Source organism: Silurus aristotelis (assembly GCF_946808225.1).
Source record: "Silurus aristotelis genome assembly, chromosome: 26".
Classification (NCBI taxonomy): domain Eukaryota; kingdom Metazoa; phylum Chordata; class Actinopteri; order Siluriformes; family Siluridae; genus Silurus; species Silurus aristotelis.
The window spans coordinates 15,266,995-15,286,240 of NC_139599.1; the positions used below are offsets into that span (position 1 = coordinate 15,266,995).

General features: G+C 40.6%; 3 protein-coding genes across 4 annotated transcripts; 1 reads left to right on the forward strand and 2 right to left on the reverse strand.

Annotated features, from left to right (window-relative positions):
* Nucleotides 1–729: 729 nt before the first annotated feature.
* Nucleotides 730–10,073, reverse strand: alg9 (ALG9 alpha-1,2-mannosyltransferase). The gene is made up of 16 exons (XM_083530715.1): nucleotides 9,956–10,073; nucleotides 8,020–8,242; nucleotides 6,997–7,132; nucleotides 6,773–6,907; nucleotides 6,404–6,474; nucleotides 6,209–6,297; nucleotides 5,787–5,922; nucleotides 5,336–5,423; nucleotides 5,118–5,223; nucleotides 4,507–4,629; nucleotides 4,219–4,373; nucleotides 3,233–3,362; nucleotides 2,999–3,146; nucleotides 2,781–2,910; nucleotides 2,392–2,522; nucleotides 730–1,364 (listed from the first exon to the last, which is right to left on the reverse strand). The coding sequence occupies exons 2-16, from the start codon at nucleotides 8,175–8,177 to the stop codon at nucleotides 1,241–1,243; spliced, it is 1,860 nt and encodes a 619-aa protein (XP_083386841.1). The 5' UTR covers nucleotides 8,178–8,242; nucleotides 9,956–10,073; the 3' UTR covers nucleotides 730–1,240.
* Nucleotides 10,015–13,514, forward strand: LOC310720269 (cytochrome P450 2D3-like; the record flags this gene model as incomplete). The annotated part of the gene is made up of 9 exons (XM_083530720.1): nucleotides 10,015–10,176; nucleotides 10,405–10,567; nucleotides 10,828–10,980; nucleotides 11,122–11,282; nucleotides 11,369–11,542; nucleotides 11,637–11,772; nucleotides 12,136–12,323; nucleotides 12,402–12,543; nucleotides 12,644–13,514. 9 exons carry the CDS (start codon nucleotides 10,015–10,017, stop codon nucleotides 12,844–12,846), a joined length of 1,482 nt encoding a protein of 493 aa, XP_083386846.1. The 3' UTR covers nucleotides 12,847–13,514.
* Nucleotides 13,259–18,421, reverse strand: fdxacb1 (ferredoxin-fold anticodon binding domain containing 1). Of its 2 annotated transcripts, XM_083530717.1 has the most exons (6): nucleotides 18,213–18,421; nucleotides 17,456–17,700; nucleotides 16,988–17,144; nucleotides 16,666–16,869; nucleotides 16,267–16,425; nucleotides 13,259–15,169 (listed from the first exon to the last, which is right to left on the reverse strand). In XM_083530717.1, the coding sequence occupies exons 2-6, from the start codon at nucleotides 17,613–17,615 to the stop codon at nucleotides 14,107–14,109; spliced, it is 1,743 nt and encodes a 580-aa protein (XP_083386843.1). In that variant the 5' UTR covers nucleotides 17,616–17,700; nucleotides 18,213–18,421; the 3' UTR covers nucleotides 13,259–14,106. The 2 variants fall into 2 exon arrangements, with proteins under 2 accessions (XP_083386843.1, XP_083386844.1); XM_083530718.1 differs by lacking the exon at nucleotides 18,213–18,421 and having other exon boundaries at nucleotides 17,456–18,181.
* Nucleotides 18,422–19,246: the final 825 nt, after the last annotated feature.

Below are 19,246 nucleotides of genomic sequence, written 5' to 3' on the forward strand. Positions count from 1 at the left end.
GTATAATGCAGCTTTTCTTTTCTTGTTTAATTAAAAATTTACCTTGTAGGCATCATCACCTGACCAATCAGAATGAAAAGTGACCACTTTAATGGATGTGGAGACAGTCCTGATTTCTTCTGCTGTCTAAAATTAAACTGAACAAATTTAGCATGACTGTAATTAACCACTTAATCTGGATTTCATTCACGCTTTGCTGGACGGGGTAGAAAATCAAAAGGACACCATTTCAGAAAATCAATTCCATTTTAGCCGAATTTAAAGGGATTTTATAACCTTTTGTGCAAGCTTTATATCAAGAGTAGGGATGACCACGAACAGTCGAAGATTCGATGCTCCGACAGGAGGAGCCTGACTTAAATACCATCTCATCATCTACCATCTCACAGTCGAATCGTCGCAGTTGTTATGAAACACGGATCATACCATTTTGGTTATATGGGGGTGTTTAAAGGTCTGATTTCACATAAAACTTTCTTCCAATAAGTTATAATGAATATAATAAGTTAAATTACAGTCTATTATGATCCTAGAAATGATAATGTAAAAAGAAGCTTTTAATAAATATTTTTCGATGTGCTTGAATTAATCGAACCCCCCGTGGCAGATCGAAGTTTCACTTTTCGTGAGCGATTTGCCGACACGTGAAATGCAAATCCTGTCTGCAGTGTGGCTTTTCTGCGCTTATTTATTTGCCATTATTTAGGTTTATGGATCCAAAACAGGCACTCAACAAGATGCTCTTTATTCGACTCCATCACACACTGAACACTGAGACGACTCATTTCCAGGACGAGACATGACACCAAGAACACGACATCCCGCTGATTAGAGCGACAGGAGGCCTGTTGTTTCGTCCTCCGAGACCTGGGACGAGGCCAGTTTATAGTCTGAGTCCAGGACGAAACGATGTGGAACGTGCACATGGGAAATAAGCAGAGGTCCGTAAAGGAGCTGCTGAGCCAAAGGAACATCGGCTCAGAAAGATACAGCAGGTAATGTATGAGAAGGTGGGCGTGAGAAAAATGGAGGGGTCTGTGATGGAAAAAGACGTCGTATGGAATGATATGAGGTGGTCGATGTGCAAAATGGCAGACGGTTCCATGCTGAGATCACACTCACGCACACGGGAAACAGAGGGAGGTTTCTTTTTCAGAGGTGCAGAAAATACTGCTAAAGGGAGAAGCAAGTAAGGAAGGTAATAATGAGAAAAAAAAAAAAGAAAAACTGCGATGAGGCATCAGGGCTGCGTTCGTCTCCTGCTGTGTTTCACTCGCCGTTGTTTCAGGATGATGTATCTGCTATAACTGGTGTACTGCTCGGACAGGAAAGGAACGAAGAAGGCCCGGTAGAACCTTGATGACCTACAAAAGAAGAGAGATAGACTTTTTTTTCCTTCACATTTTTGTTCATTTTTTCACATTTTCATGAAGTAATTTATGTCTTTAATGTGGGACTAAGGCGCCCCCTGTAGGACGAGTGCATTCAATACAGGTACCAGCGACAAACCACTGCATTAACGGCTTATAAAAAAAAGGTACATACTTTGTACAAAGGTACAAGTCTAATCTAACACACCGGCATGATAACGAGGTTACGTACAAAACGTCTACAAACGTTAGCACTTAAAGAGAAATCTGGCAAAAACCAAAAAGAAACAAAAAAAAGTTTTAACTAGATCGTAGTATGGCTAATTTCGCAAAACTGTTTAAGGCGTTGATTCTCAGACTAGTCACCAGATGTCGCTAGGGGGCCGCAAAAATTATAAAAAGAATTATTTGACCTGTATGTCAGGATTGTCAACATATGTAAATTATGATAAATAAAAAAATGTATAATAAAAAATTGGAAAAAGAATCAATTTTACACAGCACACTATGCTAAAACGTCCGTTGATGTACTAGTGCACAGAACGGTTAGCCATGAACATGCTGATAAATGGTGGTGCAGGACATGTATGAAGACAGTGCGACAGCAGGGAAGTGTGCTGTAGGAACTGGTTTAAGGTGGAGGTTGGATTGCATCAAGGATCGTTCCTAAGCCCCTTCCTATTTGGTGATGGACAGGCTGACAGACGAGGTCAGACAGGAGTCTCTCGAGGCTACTATTTGATATATTTGACAGGGACTTGTATGGAGAGAATTCCACATCATCTAAACCTAATAAAAGATAAAGTTATGCAGTTCTTTCTGAAGGGGTCTCTCCGGTGGCAGTTTTCAGTGTGGACATGGAACAAAATCACAGCTGAATAAATGAATCGTTCAATTTTAATTAAATAAAACAACACACCGGTTTAAACACACCAACACATGTCCTATAAAACACGTCAGTTCTTTAAAATAAAAAAAATTAATTAAAAAATAATAATAATAAAAAAAAAAAAACGCTTACTTTGAAGCATCTAGGAAAGGTTTTTCTGTGACGATGCTCCACTCGTCTTTGTTAGCTGCGTACCGCGGTTCTCGTGGGGTTTCATTGTCTGTGGCCAGGTCCACCAGATAGTGGCAGTGTTTTGAATCCACCTGAAGTAGAAAAAAACATAAGAAACTTCCTATAAACAAATATTTTTAACTCAGTTAAAGTTGAACCCAATTTTAAAGCCACATTTGGACATGTTTTGGACTGAGGCTACGACGATAATGAAAGTAACGAGTAAAGGGTTTTATAAATATCACTTCAGCATTGTACAGCTCACATCTGAATCAAAGAGCTGCTTTTTGCTAATATCCTCAGTTTAACCAACACTAAGTGGCAAGCTTCCCTTTTCAGGGCACGCTCACGTATCGAGACGGCTCCTCCAGGTTCTGGTCGTTCATATCCGTCGGGATGAGACGTGTAGCGTCTGGAGCTGAGGCAAAAGGCTTCGGGAGCTGTCCTCTGAACTCCGATTGGACAAACTGGAGCTGCCAGCTGGAAGAGAAATAATGAGTAGTAGAACAACGTTACCAACGATGGTAATAGTTCACATTACTCAAGCGTCACTAGTACTAGTACTCACTTGTTAGGCAGGAGGAAGCTGCTGGGGAAACGATGCCACTCCTTACCCACACACACGCTCACCGGTCGGCCCTCGGGCACCGCGTGGATTGACGGGTCTTTGGCGATGCGGTGGAACTCGGGATACAAATCCAGGGGAGCGTGATAACCTGTAAGCCCCCAAACATATACCTCACATCAGCGATACGTCTGCAAACGCTCTGGATGAGGTAAAAGGTAAGGATTTGAGAATCACCGCGGAAAAGAGCCACCGAACGGGAGAGAGAGAGCACTCCAAACAGAAGAACGGAGGCGAGAGCCAACCAGTTGGAGGAGATGGTGTAGTGCTCCAAACGATAGCGCTGAAACATGAAGTGGTAGCATTTCTGTAAAGAAAAAAAAGAATGGGAATAATTAAATTTTGTGTAATTCTTACATTCTGTAAAGCCGCATCGAGCTTTTAATGGAAATGTGCTATAGAAATAAAGTGTAATTAAATTGTGTTTGTAACATAACTGCTTGAATAATTAAACTTTAGGTTAAAAAAAATTACTTTTTAACACTAACGAATAGGCGCGTAACGTGTTTTTTTTTAAAATCGCACTTTATTATTATTATTATCAACATTTTTCAACCAATAAAATTTGAACAGTTTATTTTTAAATTAGAAACAATATAAAATTATTTTTTACAAATAAAATGGAATAAATCTCATTAATGAAACATTTTTCATTACATTGATTAAATTGAGTAATTTGTTAAATAATTTTGACTAAATAAAAAAATGTAATAAACGTAAAATTTCAATTAAATTGTTCTGTTCTAATTCTTTCAGTATACTTTAACAAATGTCTTGTAATGTTTTTTTCTCCTTTTTAGAGCTATAAAGAATCCACAATTCCTACACTGTCGTAAAAACGGAAGTGGCAGTAATTTTGCGCAGTCGCAGAACAAACGCGCTACGGATATTTTTTATACGGTGACACTGTGCTAACTCTGGATTCTTATTTATACCCCTGTTGTGTATGTTCTTTTTTAAGTTTATTAATGATAATGATTTAAAAAAAAAAACGCTGACACTGCGCTTAAAGTGCAAGATGAAGACTAAACAAACTATGTTCGTGAGGTAACTCAAGTTGTAACCATGTTCCGCACGTATAAAAGAATTGCATTCGGTACACGTGTGCACCCGAACCAAAAGCCCTGCACCAAAACGTGTACCGTTACACCCCGCCGTGTTACCTGTAGCGAGGAAAGAGCCACGGCGCCACACAGGCAGATGAGGGGGTAGATGGGAAACAGAAAACGCTCCTCCTTGTGGGGACGTGTGAAGAAAATCAGCATCCACAGGTACATGGGGGACAGGGTGAGCCAGTAGGGACGTCCGAGGTTCTGCACTGCAGCACACGTGTACATTCAAGATACAGTCAATCTGACACTGACAGGGCAGGGTACTTCTTTATCTCACACACACACACACACACACACACACACACACACACACACACACACACACACAGCTTTACTCACCATTGAACCGCTGAAGCAGACCCTCCATGAGAGCGGTGAGAGGAAGGGAGAACAACGCCAGCACAAACACAATGTTGAAATTGAGGAACCCGTTCACAAAATAGTAGTGCCAAGGCTCCGTACCTGGAAATAAGGAACCCAGAGCGAACTCAAAATTCTAGTTTATCCTGTATTTCTTTGGAAATTCATATTCAATACAACAAAGTGGAGAAAATTAAAATGCATTATGGAATATTTCAGACCATTCTCCATCGTACATACTATACACTAGAGCAGCTCACTTAAAGATTTAATTTAAACCTTGAAAGCATATCTGTATATCTGTAAAGAACACAAATGGTCTAACTGTCCGGAGGTTTAACAGTAAACGGACGATTGAACTACATAGGCTAGACCAGTGGGGCCCCAAACTATGGCATAGGACCCTCTAAACAATGCCATATTTAGAAATTTTAATTTTAAAGATATGTTCAATTCATATCATATCTGTGTTTGATAATAAAAGTTGGCTTTTAGACTAAAATAAAAAATAAAATCTATACCGATAGTTTTTCCGGGTTCCACTGTCATTACAAGGGAAAATAAACAGGGATTATAACAAAATCGCTCACCGTAAAGATCTGGCCCGTGAGGAGTGAAGACATTGTAGAGTAAGATATTAAGAGGCGCGACTGCCAGCTTGCCGTAGTAAAAACTGTCCACCACCACAACCGGGACCTAAAATAAAACAGTAGGGCTTCCTTTAAAATCTCAACAAAAAAAAAATTATAAAAAAAAAAAAAAGATTTGGGTTGCTCGTGTTACAGTTAGAGAGCGTTAATGTCTTTACCAGAAAGAGAACAAGAGCCACTAGTGTCCATGTGATGAAACTTTTCCATTTCTTCTTCACCAGGAGGAGATCGAACGCGATGGGAAAGCTGTAAAAACACACGACTGGTATAACACACAAGTATAGTTTTATTCGTGCCAGGACAGTATTATAACAAGATTTAACATGCGCCCTTCTGCTTCATTCAGCCTCATGGTTTGCGAATAGAAAAGATTAATATGAAACACTTTTAGGTTTGACAGGTTTTACATGGAATCATGATTTGAGCTCGTTTTAAGTGTCACTTAAAAAAACAAAACAAAAAACACAGGTGTCCTTGCTTGTATTTTAGAGAAATACTGTCTGGGATTCGGATGATATCCCGATTTCTCCACATCTCTGAGTGTTCCATTTGCCCGTTTGACTCTTTCAAAAGTACGTCCCTTGTGCCAGGATATAAACTGCTACTCACCCGAGCAAAGCGCTAAACGGCCAACCAATAATAGCGCCAGCTGCTATGCCCAGTATGGCCACACTGGGGCGACCTTGAAACCAGCCAGTCATCGCGACCAAAGTGCTGTACATGCAGAAAGTACTGGGCAGAAAAGCTGGGAATACAAGACACACACACACACACACACACACACACACACACACACACACACACACACACACACACACACACACACACACACACACACACACACACACACACACTCTGAGTGCATCTTTTAAGCATTAGAGAAGTCCGACTCCAGATTGACAGACAAGAACACGTTGGAAGATGTAATCGCTTTGTCTCCGCATTGCAGTTAGATACCTAGAGTGCGGTTTTGGAGAAAGATTGAGCAACTACAGCAGACTCTTATTTTATAACCCTGCATACATGCATACCTGCAGAGGAGCAGAACATCCCTGCACTTAGAACCAGGAAGGCCAGCATGAGCCGGGCGACATGAAGGCCAAACTTCTTACACACCGCCCTGCAATCAACACATAAAGGTGTTAATTCCTCATCATCATCAAAAAAAAAAAGAAAAGTAATAAAAAATAAAAATAAATAAATAAAAGCCAAAGCGTCACATTTACTTGTAGAAGTAGAGTTCACACACACAACAGGCGAACGCCAGCACGCAGCGGAGGAAGTAGAATACGAGGACCTGATTATTAAAAAAATGTAGAACGAAAATTAATGAAAAATATATTATATATTCATATTATATATTCATTCAAGCGAGAAAAAAAAAACCTATTCACCCCAAAACAAAGTCTGACATTAAAGACTCACTATTATGAGGTTGAAGTTTAAAAAATAAATAAATACAAATTTTAAAAAGCCTGAAAACTACAACAAATATCTCCAAAAAGTGCTTATTAATTATTTATTGGAACAAAAATCTGACAAAAAATAAATAAAAAAGTCTGATGAAATCTAAATAATTGCCTTCTCTATTTCACCTTGTTGGTCTGAAGGATATTGGCATGAAAGTAGGCAGGAAGGGCGTGCAGCCACAGGTAGGCGTAGGAGCGGATTGCGTAGACAGGAGAATATTCCCACGTCTGCATCCCTTTCCCATACAGCAGGTAATGAGTCTGTGAAGGGAGAAGTAAAGTATCAGATTCAGTGTCTGCTGTTTTAAAGAAAGAGCGTGGAGTAGAATGATAAAAGCCTCAGCACACACCGGCTCCCAGTAGTTGAAGGTCTCGTCGCAGTCGGAGATGTTGCTGAGCAGAGCGGCGCAGAAGCGGGCCGACACCAGGCACTTGAACGCGGTGGAGCCCTCAGGAGCCCAAACCTGGCCTGCCTTACTGGAGGACCTGAAACAAGGATCAGAAGAAATTCACCCGAGTTGTCTGATGTAACTCAAATACACCCGCGGAGAGCAGAAAAGCAGCTCAAAACACACCTCAGTCCTTGATATGGAGATTCAATATCAAAATACTACAGACTGGACATCTGAAGGCAATGAATGAATTTTTATATTTAATTTATAAGAATAATTTTTTATCTAATCCAAGAAAATTTATTTCCTGGGAAATAAGTTGAATGAATTGATAAATAGATAACTGGAAAAAAAAAATTACTGAACGAATGAATAAATGACAGGCTGAATAAACACTTAGATGGATGACTACATTCATGAATGACTGAATAAATGGATGGATGGATTGATGACTGACAAAGAATAAATAAATGTCAACTAACGGTTTGGACAGATGAATGGATGACTGACTGACTGAATAGATGAATGAATGGATGGATGGATGGATGGATGAATGAATGAATGACAATTAATGGATGGATTAATGAGTGACAATGAACAAATGGGTGAATAAATGAATGAATGTCAATGTATGGACAGATGACTGGATGAATGAATGGGTGACTGACTGAATAGATAGATGTGTATGACTGAATGGATGAATGGATGAATGAATGAATGGATGAATGGATGAATGAATGAATGGATGAATGAATGAATGAATGAATGAATGAATGAATGAATGAATGAATGAATGGAAGGATGGAAGGATGGATGAACTGTTCTCATTACACCTCGCAGTCAGACAGTTAGCATAGCTAATCGCCCGGGTGAAGATCAAATTCACGCCTGTAATGTGGTTTTCTGTGCGGCTTTGTGTCACTGCGCCCCGGTGCTCCTCTCAGGATCAGTGTAAACAGAGGCGCTGCACTTTGGACTCACCCATTTCTGGACTCGGCGGGTTTACTCGAGCTCTCCTCGGTGCTTTTCTCCTCCTTTGCCGGTGCCCGGGGTTCGCCGACGGCCGGACTGCTGGCGGTAGCGCTGGGGTCCTGTTTGCTTCCCCGCCTGCTACGCTGCCGGAGTCCCTTGGTCGCCATGTTTTTTCCTGGCACGTCATCACGGAGGCGTTCAGGAAATCACACCTTCCGGTTGAGCGACATTTCTGAAACGTAGAACGGCACGGGGAGGGCATATTAATATTCATGAGGAAACAGCTTACTGATTGGTTCGCTTTAGGAAGGCGGGGACTGCTCGCTGATTGGCAAGTTATAAAAAAAAAAAACTTGAAGGGTCTAATTAATATGCAGGAGAAAACCAAAATCCCTGATAGGCTTCTTATAGGAAAGCGGACAATGTCTAATTAATATTAATAAAGTAACCGCTTTCAGATTGGCTACAGTGCCCCCAGTGTTTTATAGAATGTTCTGTTTATCTACTGAGTTTTGAATGATATTTTTCTAATTTTGTAAATATTACTCATGAGGAGAGCTGGATTAGATGTTGGGGCCACTACCATTGATTGCCCACCTATTATATGCCCACCCTAATATTATTTTCTAGAACCAGCCCTGATCAAACCATGCCTTCCAGAATGTTTGTATGTTGTAACATTAATGTTTCCCTTTCATTGAACTAAGGGGTGGAAACCAAAACCTAAACAACACTGCATTATAAACATACTCTCTTGAAGCTCTGGCATCCATGTACATATGTAGGATGTTTCGGATCTTTGAAACTAACAAACTGTTACATAATCTGGTTATACAGTTACAAGTGCTTATCTTTGGACAAAAAGTCAAAAGAGTTCATCGAGCTTCTAATATAGTGTATTAGTAGCACTTTATATCCATTAGACAGATAGTATGAGCAGGTGGAAATGCATTGTAGATAATGTGGGAATCTATTAAACAAAGTGAAATGATGCTGATACAGGGTATTGTGTTGCTTTGGTTCTCCTTTACTTTAAGCGAAATTTTATTATTTTTTTAATATAATTTTTTAAATATAAATATATATATATTTCTTTATAGATAAAGAAATGCTTCTCATTCTTTGAGGAAACAGTTGGAATCCAGGGTTTTTTTGTTTTTCAGAGATTTGATGTTTACATATGCAACAGGACCTTTATTAGAAGCACTTGCACATAAATGGGGCAATTAGGATGTCTAATCTGGATGAGTTAATGAAGCTAAAACCTTTTATTTATTTATTTATTTTGCTCCTCTTCATTTCATTGATTCGGAGAGCAACCTTGGCTACCTGGGGAAATCTATTCCTAAACTGAAAAAAACTCTTTCTATTGCATGGGACTTGTTATTTATGTCTGGGAGTGGTGCAATCCAGTTTGATCCTACTAAAACAACCCTGGAATGCTTTGGCACCCATTTGCTGATGTTTTCCACTACCATTCCACTCCAACTAACCTTAATCCTGTTAACTAATATCTTCAAGTTGTTCCTTATTCACACACCGATGTTGCCGGCTCGAGGCTTTGGAACCTGATCCTCAGGTCCACTCTGACTTGGCATGACCATGTCTTTATGGACATTGCTTTGTGGCCCCTAGTTTAAGTGAAGAAGAAACTGTAATGATATATTATACAAAGACATCCTCTGCAATTGTCTGCTTCAAACTTAGGAGCAAGGAAGGACCACATATGGGTATGGTGGCTGGGGGTTCACTAATCTTTTGTATAAGGTTTTAAAGTAGATATCGTACCATTTATAGATTTAGAAACGTGTGATCTTTACATATTTGACTGACAAGAAATGCTTTTTACAATAAAAATAGGACACAACTACAACTGGAAGTCTTGGCAAGGTGCCATGGTGGTTAAGCAAACCCTGGTTGATGAGAGGACTTTAATCTGTGTCACCTTTCCAAGAATCACCCTCCAGCAGTTGTGAGCAGATAGAAGCAGTGCGACGGTCAAACATGTTGAGCTCCTGGATTCTGGCTGTGTTTTGTGTCTGCTTTGTCTTCCTCTTCATCTGGATCCAGAAGCCTAAAAACTTCCCTCCTGGACCATGGCCCATCCCTATATTCGGCAACCTGTTTCAACTCGACATCAACAATCCTCTGAAAGATTTGGAGAGGGTATAATACCATACAGACTTTTCTCAGGTCACATACTATTGTTCTGTTCTAGACAGTGGTATTGCAATAAAACAAAATAACAAGCGCAAGAAAGATAAATGTATAGATGATGTCGGCCAATCGAATGAGATGTGAAAAATCTGGCAACTTGCAATGAGATCTGTTATTACTTGCCAATAAGATTTTACAATAGCAAACTTTGTTTTGTAACTGTTTATTGGTCTCTAGTTGGCTAACTGCTATGGGAAAGTATACAGCCTGTACCTCGGGAGAAGGCCAGCTGTTGTTCTTACTGGTTTAAAGGCGATAAAAGAAGCTCTGGTGACCAAATCTGCAGACTTTTCCGGACGTCCCGAAAACCTTCTGGTCAGCAATGTCATGGAACAGAAAGGTGAAATAGAGTTTAAATAAGGTCACCTTCATTTGTTCTGATGGGCCATGCGAGGTTCTATTTTCTATTGTTTCTATAACTAGCTGTCTCACTTACAGTATATTAGAAATATAACTCGCTATATTTTTATAAGAAAAATACCTTTGGGTGGTTCCTTCATTCTAGATTTACACTATTTTTGCTATTAACATCATTGTGTTTTAATGTGTATCTGCTAATTATTTAGCTGTTCCAGTCTGACTAATTAATAATTATAACAGGTGTTATTATGGCTGATTATGGTCCTGGATGGAAGGAACACCGGCGCTTTGACATCATGACACTGAGAAACTTTGGCATGGGCAAGCAGTCCATGGAGAACAGGATCCTGGCCGAAATTAAGCACATGGTTGCGCGACTGGAAAAAAGTGTTGGTTAGTTTCCATAGCAGTGTCAGTATTTTGAAATATTCAAGTGATTTCATTTGTATACCTAACAAAAGAACAAATTTGTCTGGTGGCCAAAATGCCTATGATGTTTGTCGAGTAATGTCACTTTTCATAATTGCTGAACAGGAAGCACCATGAATCCTCAGACTCTGTTCCATGATGCAGCTTCAAATATCATCTTCCTGGTTTTGATTAGCACTCGTTACGACTATGAGGATCAAACCCTGAAAGAGTACATTCGGCTGTTCACGGAAACGTCAAAGATCGCCAATGGACCTTGGGGAATGGTAAGACGTCAATAAATCATTATGTCTATAATGTTATTCGTATATTTTCTGATCCAGTAATATATTTTGCTCTATTTTCCCTGCAGATCTATGATACGCTTCCTTTCGTGAGATGTCTGCCCCTTCCTTTTAAAAAGGCCTTTACATATTCGCAAATATTAAAGCAAAAGGCAGCGAACATGATAAACCAGCACAAAGAGACCAGAGTGCCAGGCCAGCCACGAGACTTTGTTGACTGCTATCTGGACGAGCTCGATAAGGTGTGTGACATTTTAATTAGTTGTCGCTCCAATCTGAGAATTTACTGTAGATCCTTGTATATTTAAACAACTATTATCTGATGCTTTTCAACAGAAGAATGAAGGCTCTTCTTTTAGTGAGATGCAGCTTGTGATGCATTTGGTTGACCTGCACTTCGCTGGAACTGATACCACCTCCAACACCCTCCTCACAGCTTTCCTCTACCTCATCACACATCCAGATATTCAAGGTCTGATCTATATATTAGCCACAGCACCGTCCAGGGCCGTTTCTAGCATTTGTGGTACCCTAGAAAATTTTCCTATCGTCCTCTACATCAAAGAAATAATTCACAACCTTCCGTAAAGTTATTTAAATTGCCTGAAATACAAGTATGTAAACATATACTGTATATTAAATTGAGCAAAAAGAACAGGTCAATAATTTATATAGGTGAGGGCAGTGGCACAGCGGGGGGCGCCAGTCCAAGCTGGTTGCACTTAGATGACCGCCTTGTTTGCCTATGCAAAGAAACCGTGCTGTCACTGCCTATGCATTGGATACATTCTGCAAAAAGGTAGGTGTCACATGCCGATTTGTTCAATGTTTCCAGAGAAATGCCAGCAGGAGATTGACGAGGTTCTGGAGGGGAAAGATCATGCGTCATTTGAAGATAGACACAACATGCCCTACACACAGGCTGTGATCCATGAGTCTCAACGCATCGCCAACACCGTCCCTCTGAGCGTGTTCCACTCTACCACAAGAGATACTGAACTGATGGGCTACAAAATTCCGGCGGTGATTATTACATTTCATTTCAAAGCATTCACTTGTTTTTGTGTGTGTGTGTGTTGCTTATTGTTCTCCACATTCTAGGGCACGCTGATCATCCCCAACCTCTCGTTGTTGCTGATTGAAGAAGGCCAGTGGAAGTTTCCTCATGAATTTAACCCATCAAACTTCCTGAGTGAACAGGGCCAATTTGAGAAGCCTGAGGCCTTTATGCCCTTTTCTGCTGGTGAGTATCTATAATAGGTTTCTTTCAAATTCTGGCAAAATAAAATTTTTTGTAAGATAACACGTAAAAAAAAAAATCTGTACTTAATGCATGCATTTAGGTCCTCGCACATGTCTCGGTGAAGGTCTGGCTCGCATGGAACTCTTCCTGGTCTTGGTCACTCTGTTGCGTCGCTTTCAGTTCACTTGGCCTGAAGATGCAGGAGCACCAAACTTCACTCCTGTATATGGAATTACACTTACGCCCAAACCTTACAAGATGGGAGTCAAGCTGAGACATCCGACTGAAGAAAAGCACAACTAGTCAAGAAATATCTGTATACTGACCACAGTAAAATTTCAAAAATGCATTATTATTTCATAATAAACCCGTTATCCTGGCTCTCATTTGTCTTCCTTTGCTCAATGCAATTTTCAACATTCAATTATTATTCTTTACAATGTTTCTTCTTTCATAACAATCCTGTTCTTCCTCTGCACCATAATCACTAGTTGGACTCCTGATAACGCTAAAGGGGTCCAAAACACGGTACTCTTCATATGTAATTCTTTCGTAGAACCATGGGTGGCGCTGCTGCGCTTTATTCCTCGAAAAGCTCAAATCTGTGTGTGTGTGGGAAACGTTTAGAAGGAAATGTATAATTCAGTCAGAATTTGATCTTGATTTCTGCACTCCATCTCTGCAACAGGAACAAACTTGACCATGTGACACAAAATTGTATTCAGCAGCATGTTTATTACAAACAATCATAAATAAAATCCAATCCCCACAATCATGTCTTCTTGGAGATAAATCAGAGGTACCCATATAGCAAAGAAAAATGCATTTAGCCTTATTAGGATTGGTTGTATCACAGCTGCCACAGTTGGAAATGCACCAAAACACCCTGATCTGAAAACTTGGATTGGCAGGATGATTAAAACTGCATCATATGAGAGAGAAAACGTTGAGGAGCATGCTGAGAGAGAAATTTTTTGGATGATGAGACTTTCTGCTTAACTGCCTGACCGTTTCATTTCCACGTCCTCTTGTCGTGTTTTGTTCCATTGATAGTGATCAATAAAAAGTCACAAGATCATGCACCGTCCTCATCAAGATCTTGTAAGAACCAGCACAAAATATAAATAAATTACAGGTTCGACCGGGTAGCTTTCCATGTTTGCATCGTTAAGTCAAGTGCAGAATATTACCGGCTTGGAGTTGTTTTGTGAAACCGTATTACATCAAAGGAGTCTATAATTAATCCTGGGTGTGGATTTGATTGTGAAAACTTCCATTGTTATGTACAACCTTTTGTATAACAGAACACGTGTACCTATGAAGGTGTGCGTCATCTGGTTATTTAGTATTCGGGTGGTAACTAAATAACAAACATCATGGAGGCTGGTATTAAGTATTTCATTAAATGTAGCTTATTTGAGTTAGATTACCCGTACATGATCTCTGGAATAAAAATAACAGAAAGGGTGATGACCCCTGGGATGTAAGTGGTATTGGTATGACTCCCCTCGTGTTGACTTCTGACTGAAGTATTTGTGTGATGTCTTTGTTTTCCTTGAGTTTTTACCGGAGGGTGATGTTCAAGCGTAAAGGCAGCAGTGTGCGCAGCTGGTTTTGCAAGACCAGGACTTGGGTGCGGGATAGGGCACGATCCGGCGACTGGTACGCCAACCGGTAGCACAGACTGGCATGTCCCATGTGAGGGTGGCGGAACCTGTCTACCAGCTTTATGTCTTTTACAGCGCCGCATGTGGCGATGCGGACTGCCCTGTAAAATTCGAGTTCGTCGAATTCGTCCGGCTCCATCCAGAAGCTCACGTCATGGGTGTAACTCGGGGGGTAAAGCGAGAACGGCCGAAACAGGGCGGGCACCTGGATACCGGGTTCAAAACTTGCCAGGAAACGTGGGTCCGGCGTCCACTGCAGGCGCCAGTCAGGAATCGAGAAGACCAGGTTTGCTAGGTGGTCCAGATTTAGCAGCAAAGTCAAAATGGAGCTTTGACCAAGTGGGAGTTTTGGTTGATGGACAGGGGCGCAAGTTATTTGGCCAAAATTGTGGCGTTCCCGAGACCTGAGCAACACTCGACACTCCTCAGCTAGCTCCTCCTTCTCGAAGGAGACTTCGTAATGAGAAAGCAGAGCTTCCAGGTCATTCTGCAGGCTCTGGACAGGCTGGGATTCGGTTGGTAAAACGGCGACGAGGAGAAGCTGGTGGAAAGCAGGGGAGCGGGTTGGACAGATGGGAACTCTTTGAAAAACCAACCCACTCAGTGTATAAATGGTTCCAGGGATGAAATCATCACATTGAACAATTTCTTCTGCATGCATTAACAAAGATGGACGCAGCATATATCTACTGCTGGAGAACTGATGCTCCTCCACTGTCTCGCAATCCTTTTCGTTTGCTCCACCTTGGTCAAGGGGATGGGTCTCAATGGGCTTGATCCTGTAGATTTCAGAGGGGCTCAGGTTTGAGCCACAAGCCTGAAGTTTGTCTTGGGAGTAGCTGAGCAACTCGGGAAAGTTGCCGCTCACTGAACACATGGGCCATGAGGATTTGATCTCTCTGAGCAACTGCTCCTGGACAAGTTTCACAGGATGGCGTGAGTGTCGACCAAGAAAATCCCTAACATAAAGAGGAAGGATTGACAACGTGACATGCTCGTTAAAGTCCAGTCATTTCAGGGCATTCTGGATTACCAGCAGGGAGAACTCAAGGTGGCTATACTTAATCTTTAAGGTGACAACACCTTCCTATGGGGCTTATATAGAGACCAGTGATTGATTAAGCTGACTGTGAGCAAAAGTCAGATTTATAAGGAAAAAACTCTCTTCACTTCCTCTACACTATGGCCATGTGTCCAGTGTTAAAACTTTTGACTTAATAGTGCTGGTCAAATTTATACATTAAGGTATTCCCTCTGCCAGGCAAAAGATTTTAGACAGCAACCTTCATGTGATTATACACTTCCTTGTACCACACTGGTTAGGAATTATAATTACTGGCGAATTTCTGTTACACCAATCAGGCATAACATTATGACCACCTGCCAAATATTGTGTTGGTCCCCCTTTTGCTGCCAAAACAGAACTGAACCCATCAAGCATTATCAGCATGAACTGAACTTCAGAAACATGAGTCACAGGAGTTTGTCTGTTGGACTGGACCACACGGATCAGCCTTCGCTCCTCACGTGCATCAGTGAACCTTGGCCGTTTACCACTGTTCCTTCCTTGGAGAACTTTTAAGAGATACTGACCAGTGCAGACTGGGAACATCCCACAAGAGCTGCAGTTTTGGAGATGCTCTGACCCAGACGTCTAGCCATCACATGACCATGTCTGGTCAAACTCACTCAAATCCTTGCATTTGCCTATTTTGTCTGCCTCTAACACGCCAAATTTGGGACAAAATATTCACTTGCTGAGTAATAAATATATCCACCCACTAACAGGTGCCATGATGAAGAGATGATCAGTGTTATTCACCTCATCCGTCATAATGTTATAATGTCATAATGTTACGCCTGGTCAGTGTACTATTACTAATTGAAATATATTTCTATATAACAGGTAAAAAGACCTAAATTTTGGCTGAACAGAATATACAGTATGCAATATCGCTTTGCAAAACTGGAAAAGTAGTCTAGGAATTCCCAGGACATGCTGAAATCATGGAACTAGTGGCACATTTTACCTGTGAACATTTTCAAAACCCCTCACCTGTTCACATATTCGCTTAACTCCTGAGGAAGCTCGAAGCTGACCGTCTCCTTCCCGATCGTGGCCTGCATTTTGAGTTTCTCAGGCATGGTGTATGGCAGGCTTCGGGTGAAAACGTGATTCAGTCCGCCTTCCACGTGAAAACCTTTATCCTGACTCCTACAAAGGAATTGAAATGAGCTTTATTTGCAATTATTAAATGTGAATATATGTGTCAATACACGCCTTCCATTTTTTTATGATGAATATGAAACGAGAGTGCATCAAAAACAAACCGCGATGAATGCTGGCTATAATTCTGTATAAAACCTCAAACCCTATTGTTGTGCTTCGGGGGTTTTGCTGCCGAAAGCAGGTGTGTGTACACAGGTGGACGTGTATGTACGACATACCGCTTACCTGTAACCCGTGCTTTTGTAACCTTGATATCGGTCTCGATCGAAAGGACGGATCTCGCTGAGAACCAGGCCGGCCTCGGCTGCCATGGCGACCGCTTGCCAACTGTTGTGCCATTCTCTCATCGGGTTGTCACATGGTGTGCCTCCTTGGCCGTTGCATAAAGCCACGTGCACTTCTCCGTCGGCCTTAATCACTTCAACGCAGCTTGAGGGGGGGGAATCATCACAAGCAGTGTGTTGAAGATCCTTAGCGGTTATGTAACCCTCAGAGTCTTACATCAGTTCTGAACGAAAAAAGGGAAAGAAAAGAAAAGAAGTCTCACCTCAGGAAGAATTTGGTCAGGAGAGCGCGGTTCTTCTTGACGCCGCTTTTCCGCCCGCAGTGAGGAAAGTTGAAAACGATACGGTCGTAGGCACGACGCCGGATGACCTCGTGCTCGTGCAGGCTCGTGCAGTCGACCTCGAAAAGCAGTGTACAGCCTAAAAACCACACACACACACACACACACACACACACACACACACACACACTTAATAATCTGTATCTGCTAATCTGTGGGTATTGAGGTTCCATAGCAACCATCTCAAAAAAGCAACACTTCAAAGGACACAAGGGTTATTAAAATATCCACAAAAGAGATTTACGTCATCTATAACACCATCATTACTTTAAAACATTTACATGAATATTTGGACTTTGTGCTCTATGTTGAGTTCAGTTTCACTAATCATAAACATTTGCATAAAGCATCAGAATTTGTTCATGGCCATGTTGAAGCTGAAGGTCTCACCTCGGTCTCGGAGGTGCTGGATGTTGTGGGCTGCGTGTTCCTGGGCCACAGCTTGCTGCTCGGTTTGTAAGCAGGAGGCGATGATGCTGTGAACATCACCAGATTCACACACAGCCACCGAGAACGAGAAGTTTCCTTCTCCAACCAAGAGCACTTCCATCTCCTTTAGTACCCTGCTGTCAGAGTGCACGTCTCCACCACGAACTCACAAACATCCTCCCTTCTGTTTCATTTATCTGTCTTTTCTAGGAGAGAGAGAGAGAGAAAGAGAGAGAGAGAGAGAGAGAGAGAGAGATCATAATAATAAAAAAAAAAACTGGTGAAATACAATTCAGTGAAGTCTATAGAGAAAGAAAAGCGAGAGGGGGATGGAGAGAAGGGGAATTGGAAAGAGAGAGAGGGGAAGATGGAGAGATAGTGAGTAAGGGATGGAGAGAGGGATGCAGAAGGAAATGTAGGAAGAAAGGGGTTGAGACAGATGCAAAGATATGAGAGAGATGAAGAAAGAGAAAGGGATGAAGAGAGAGGGAGATAAGAGATGGAGAAAGAGAGGGAGATTAGAGATGAAAAGAGAGATAAAGGAATGAAGAGATAGAGAGAGTACGCAGGATGAAAAAAAAAAGGAGAGAGGAGTGAAAGTGATAGGGAAGTAAGAGAGGAATGGAGAGAATGAGAGGAATGGAAAGAAAGATGCAGAGGGATCTAGAGAGAGAGAGAGAGAGAGAGAGGGGGGGGGGATTTCTCGCTGTCTAGTTACCTGAAATTCAACGCGAATTTCTTCTCTTTCGACACAAAAAGCCGCAAATGAGACAAAATAAAAACAACAAACATAAAAAAAAAACCCGCACCAAATATTTATATCCGGTGAAAAGTTTGGAAACTATTTTATTATTGTTGCTGTTTAAAGACTGTTCTTTTTTTCAGCTCACTTATTCGGGTAAATCCATCTACATAGTAACTATGAATTTGGTCCGGGTGGAAACCAACACTACTTCTCAGTGAACATAACCCTTGTTGCTCTTTTGTTTTTTACTTTTTTTTTTTTTACTTTTCAGCGTGACAATATACAAAGAAGTAATAAAAACAAACAAAAATAAAATGATAAGGATTGAAATAAATAAATTAAAATTTATAATTTGTAATTTATCACCGTTAGCTACAATATTTTAATGCCAACCTAAGCGTTTCTTTTGATTCAAAACGATTTACTTCGCAATATATGCTTTAGAATGAAAACTATTGGAATTTCTTTTTTCTTTTTTCTTTTAAAGGTGTATAAGCTCAGGTGAAAAACATTTGAGAAGCCACAATCAAATGAGTCCGAGTGGAAACCACAAAGTAGTCTGGTCCACGAACAGCGTTAATAATAATAATAATAATAATAATAATAATAATAATAATAATAATAATAATAATTCATGCACCAAATTGTCAGCTCAACTTAAAATAGAAGCCTCTTACTCTGACTTTGTCTTTATTTTATATCCTTGTACTTTATTTCCTATTCTTTATACTTTATTAAGCCTATAAAGTGGACTAGTATTTCTATTTATGAGCTAAAGCACATTATTTGGAAACTTGATCCAAAATTATTGACGTTTCCCCGTTTTTCATTTCATTGTACTTAATTGGATGGATTTCAATTCACAGAAGTGTGACTATGTAGTGAATAAGAACTAATTTGGACAACTTCCTGGTAATTCAGTGGTTTTATAAATATAACATAACATAACATAACATAACATAACATAACATAACATAACATAATATAACATAACATAACATAACATA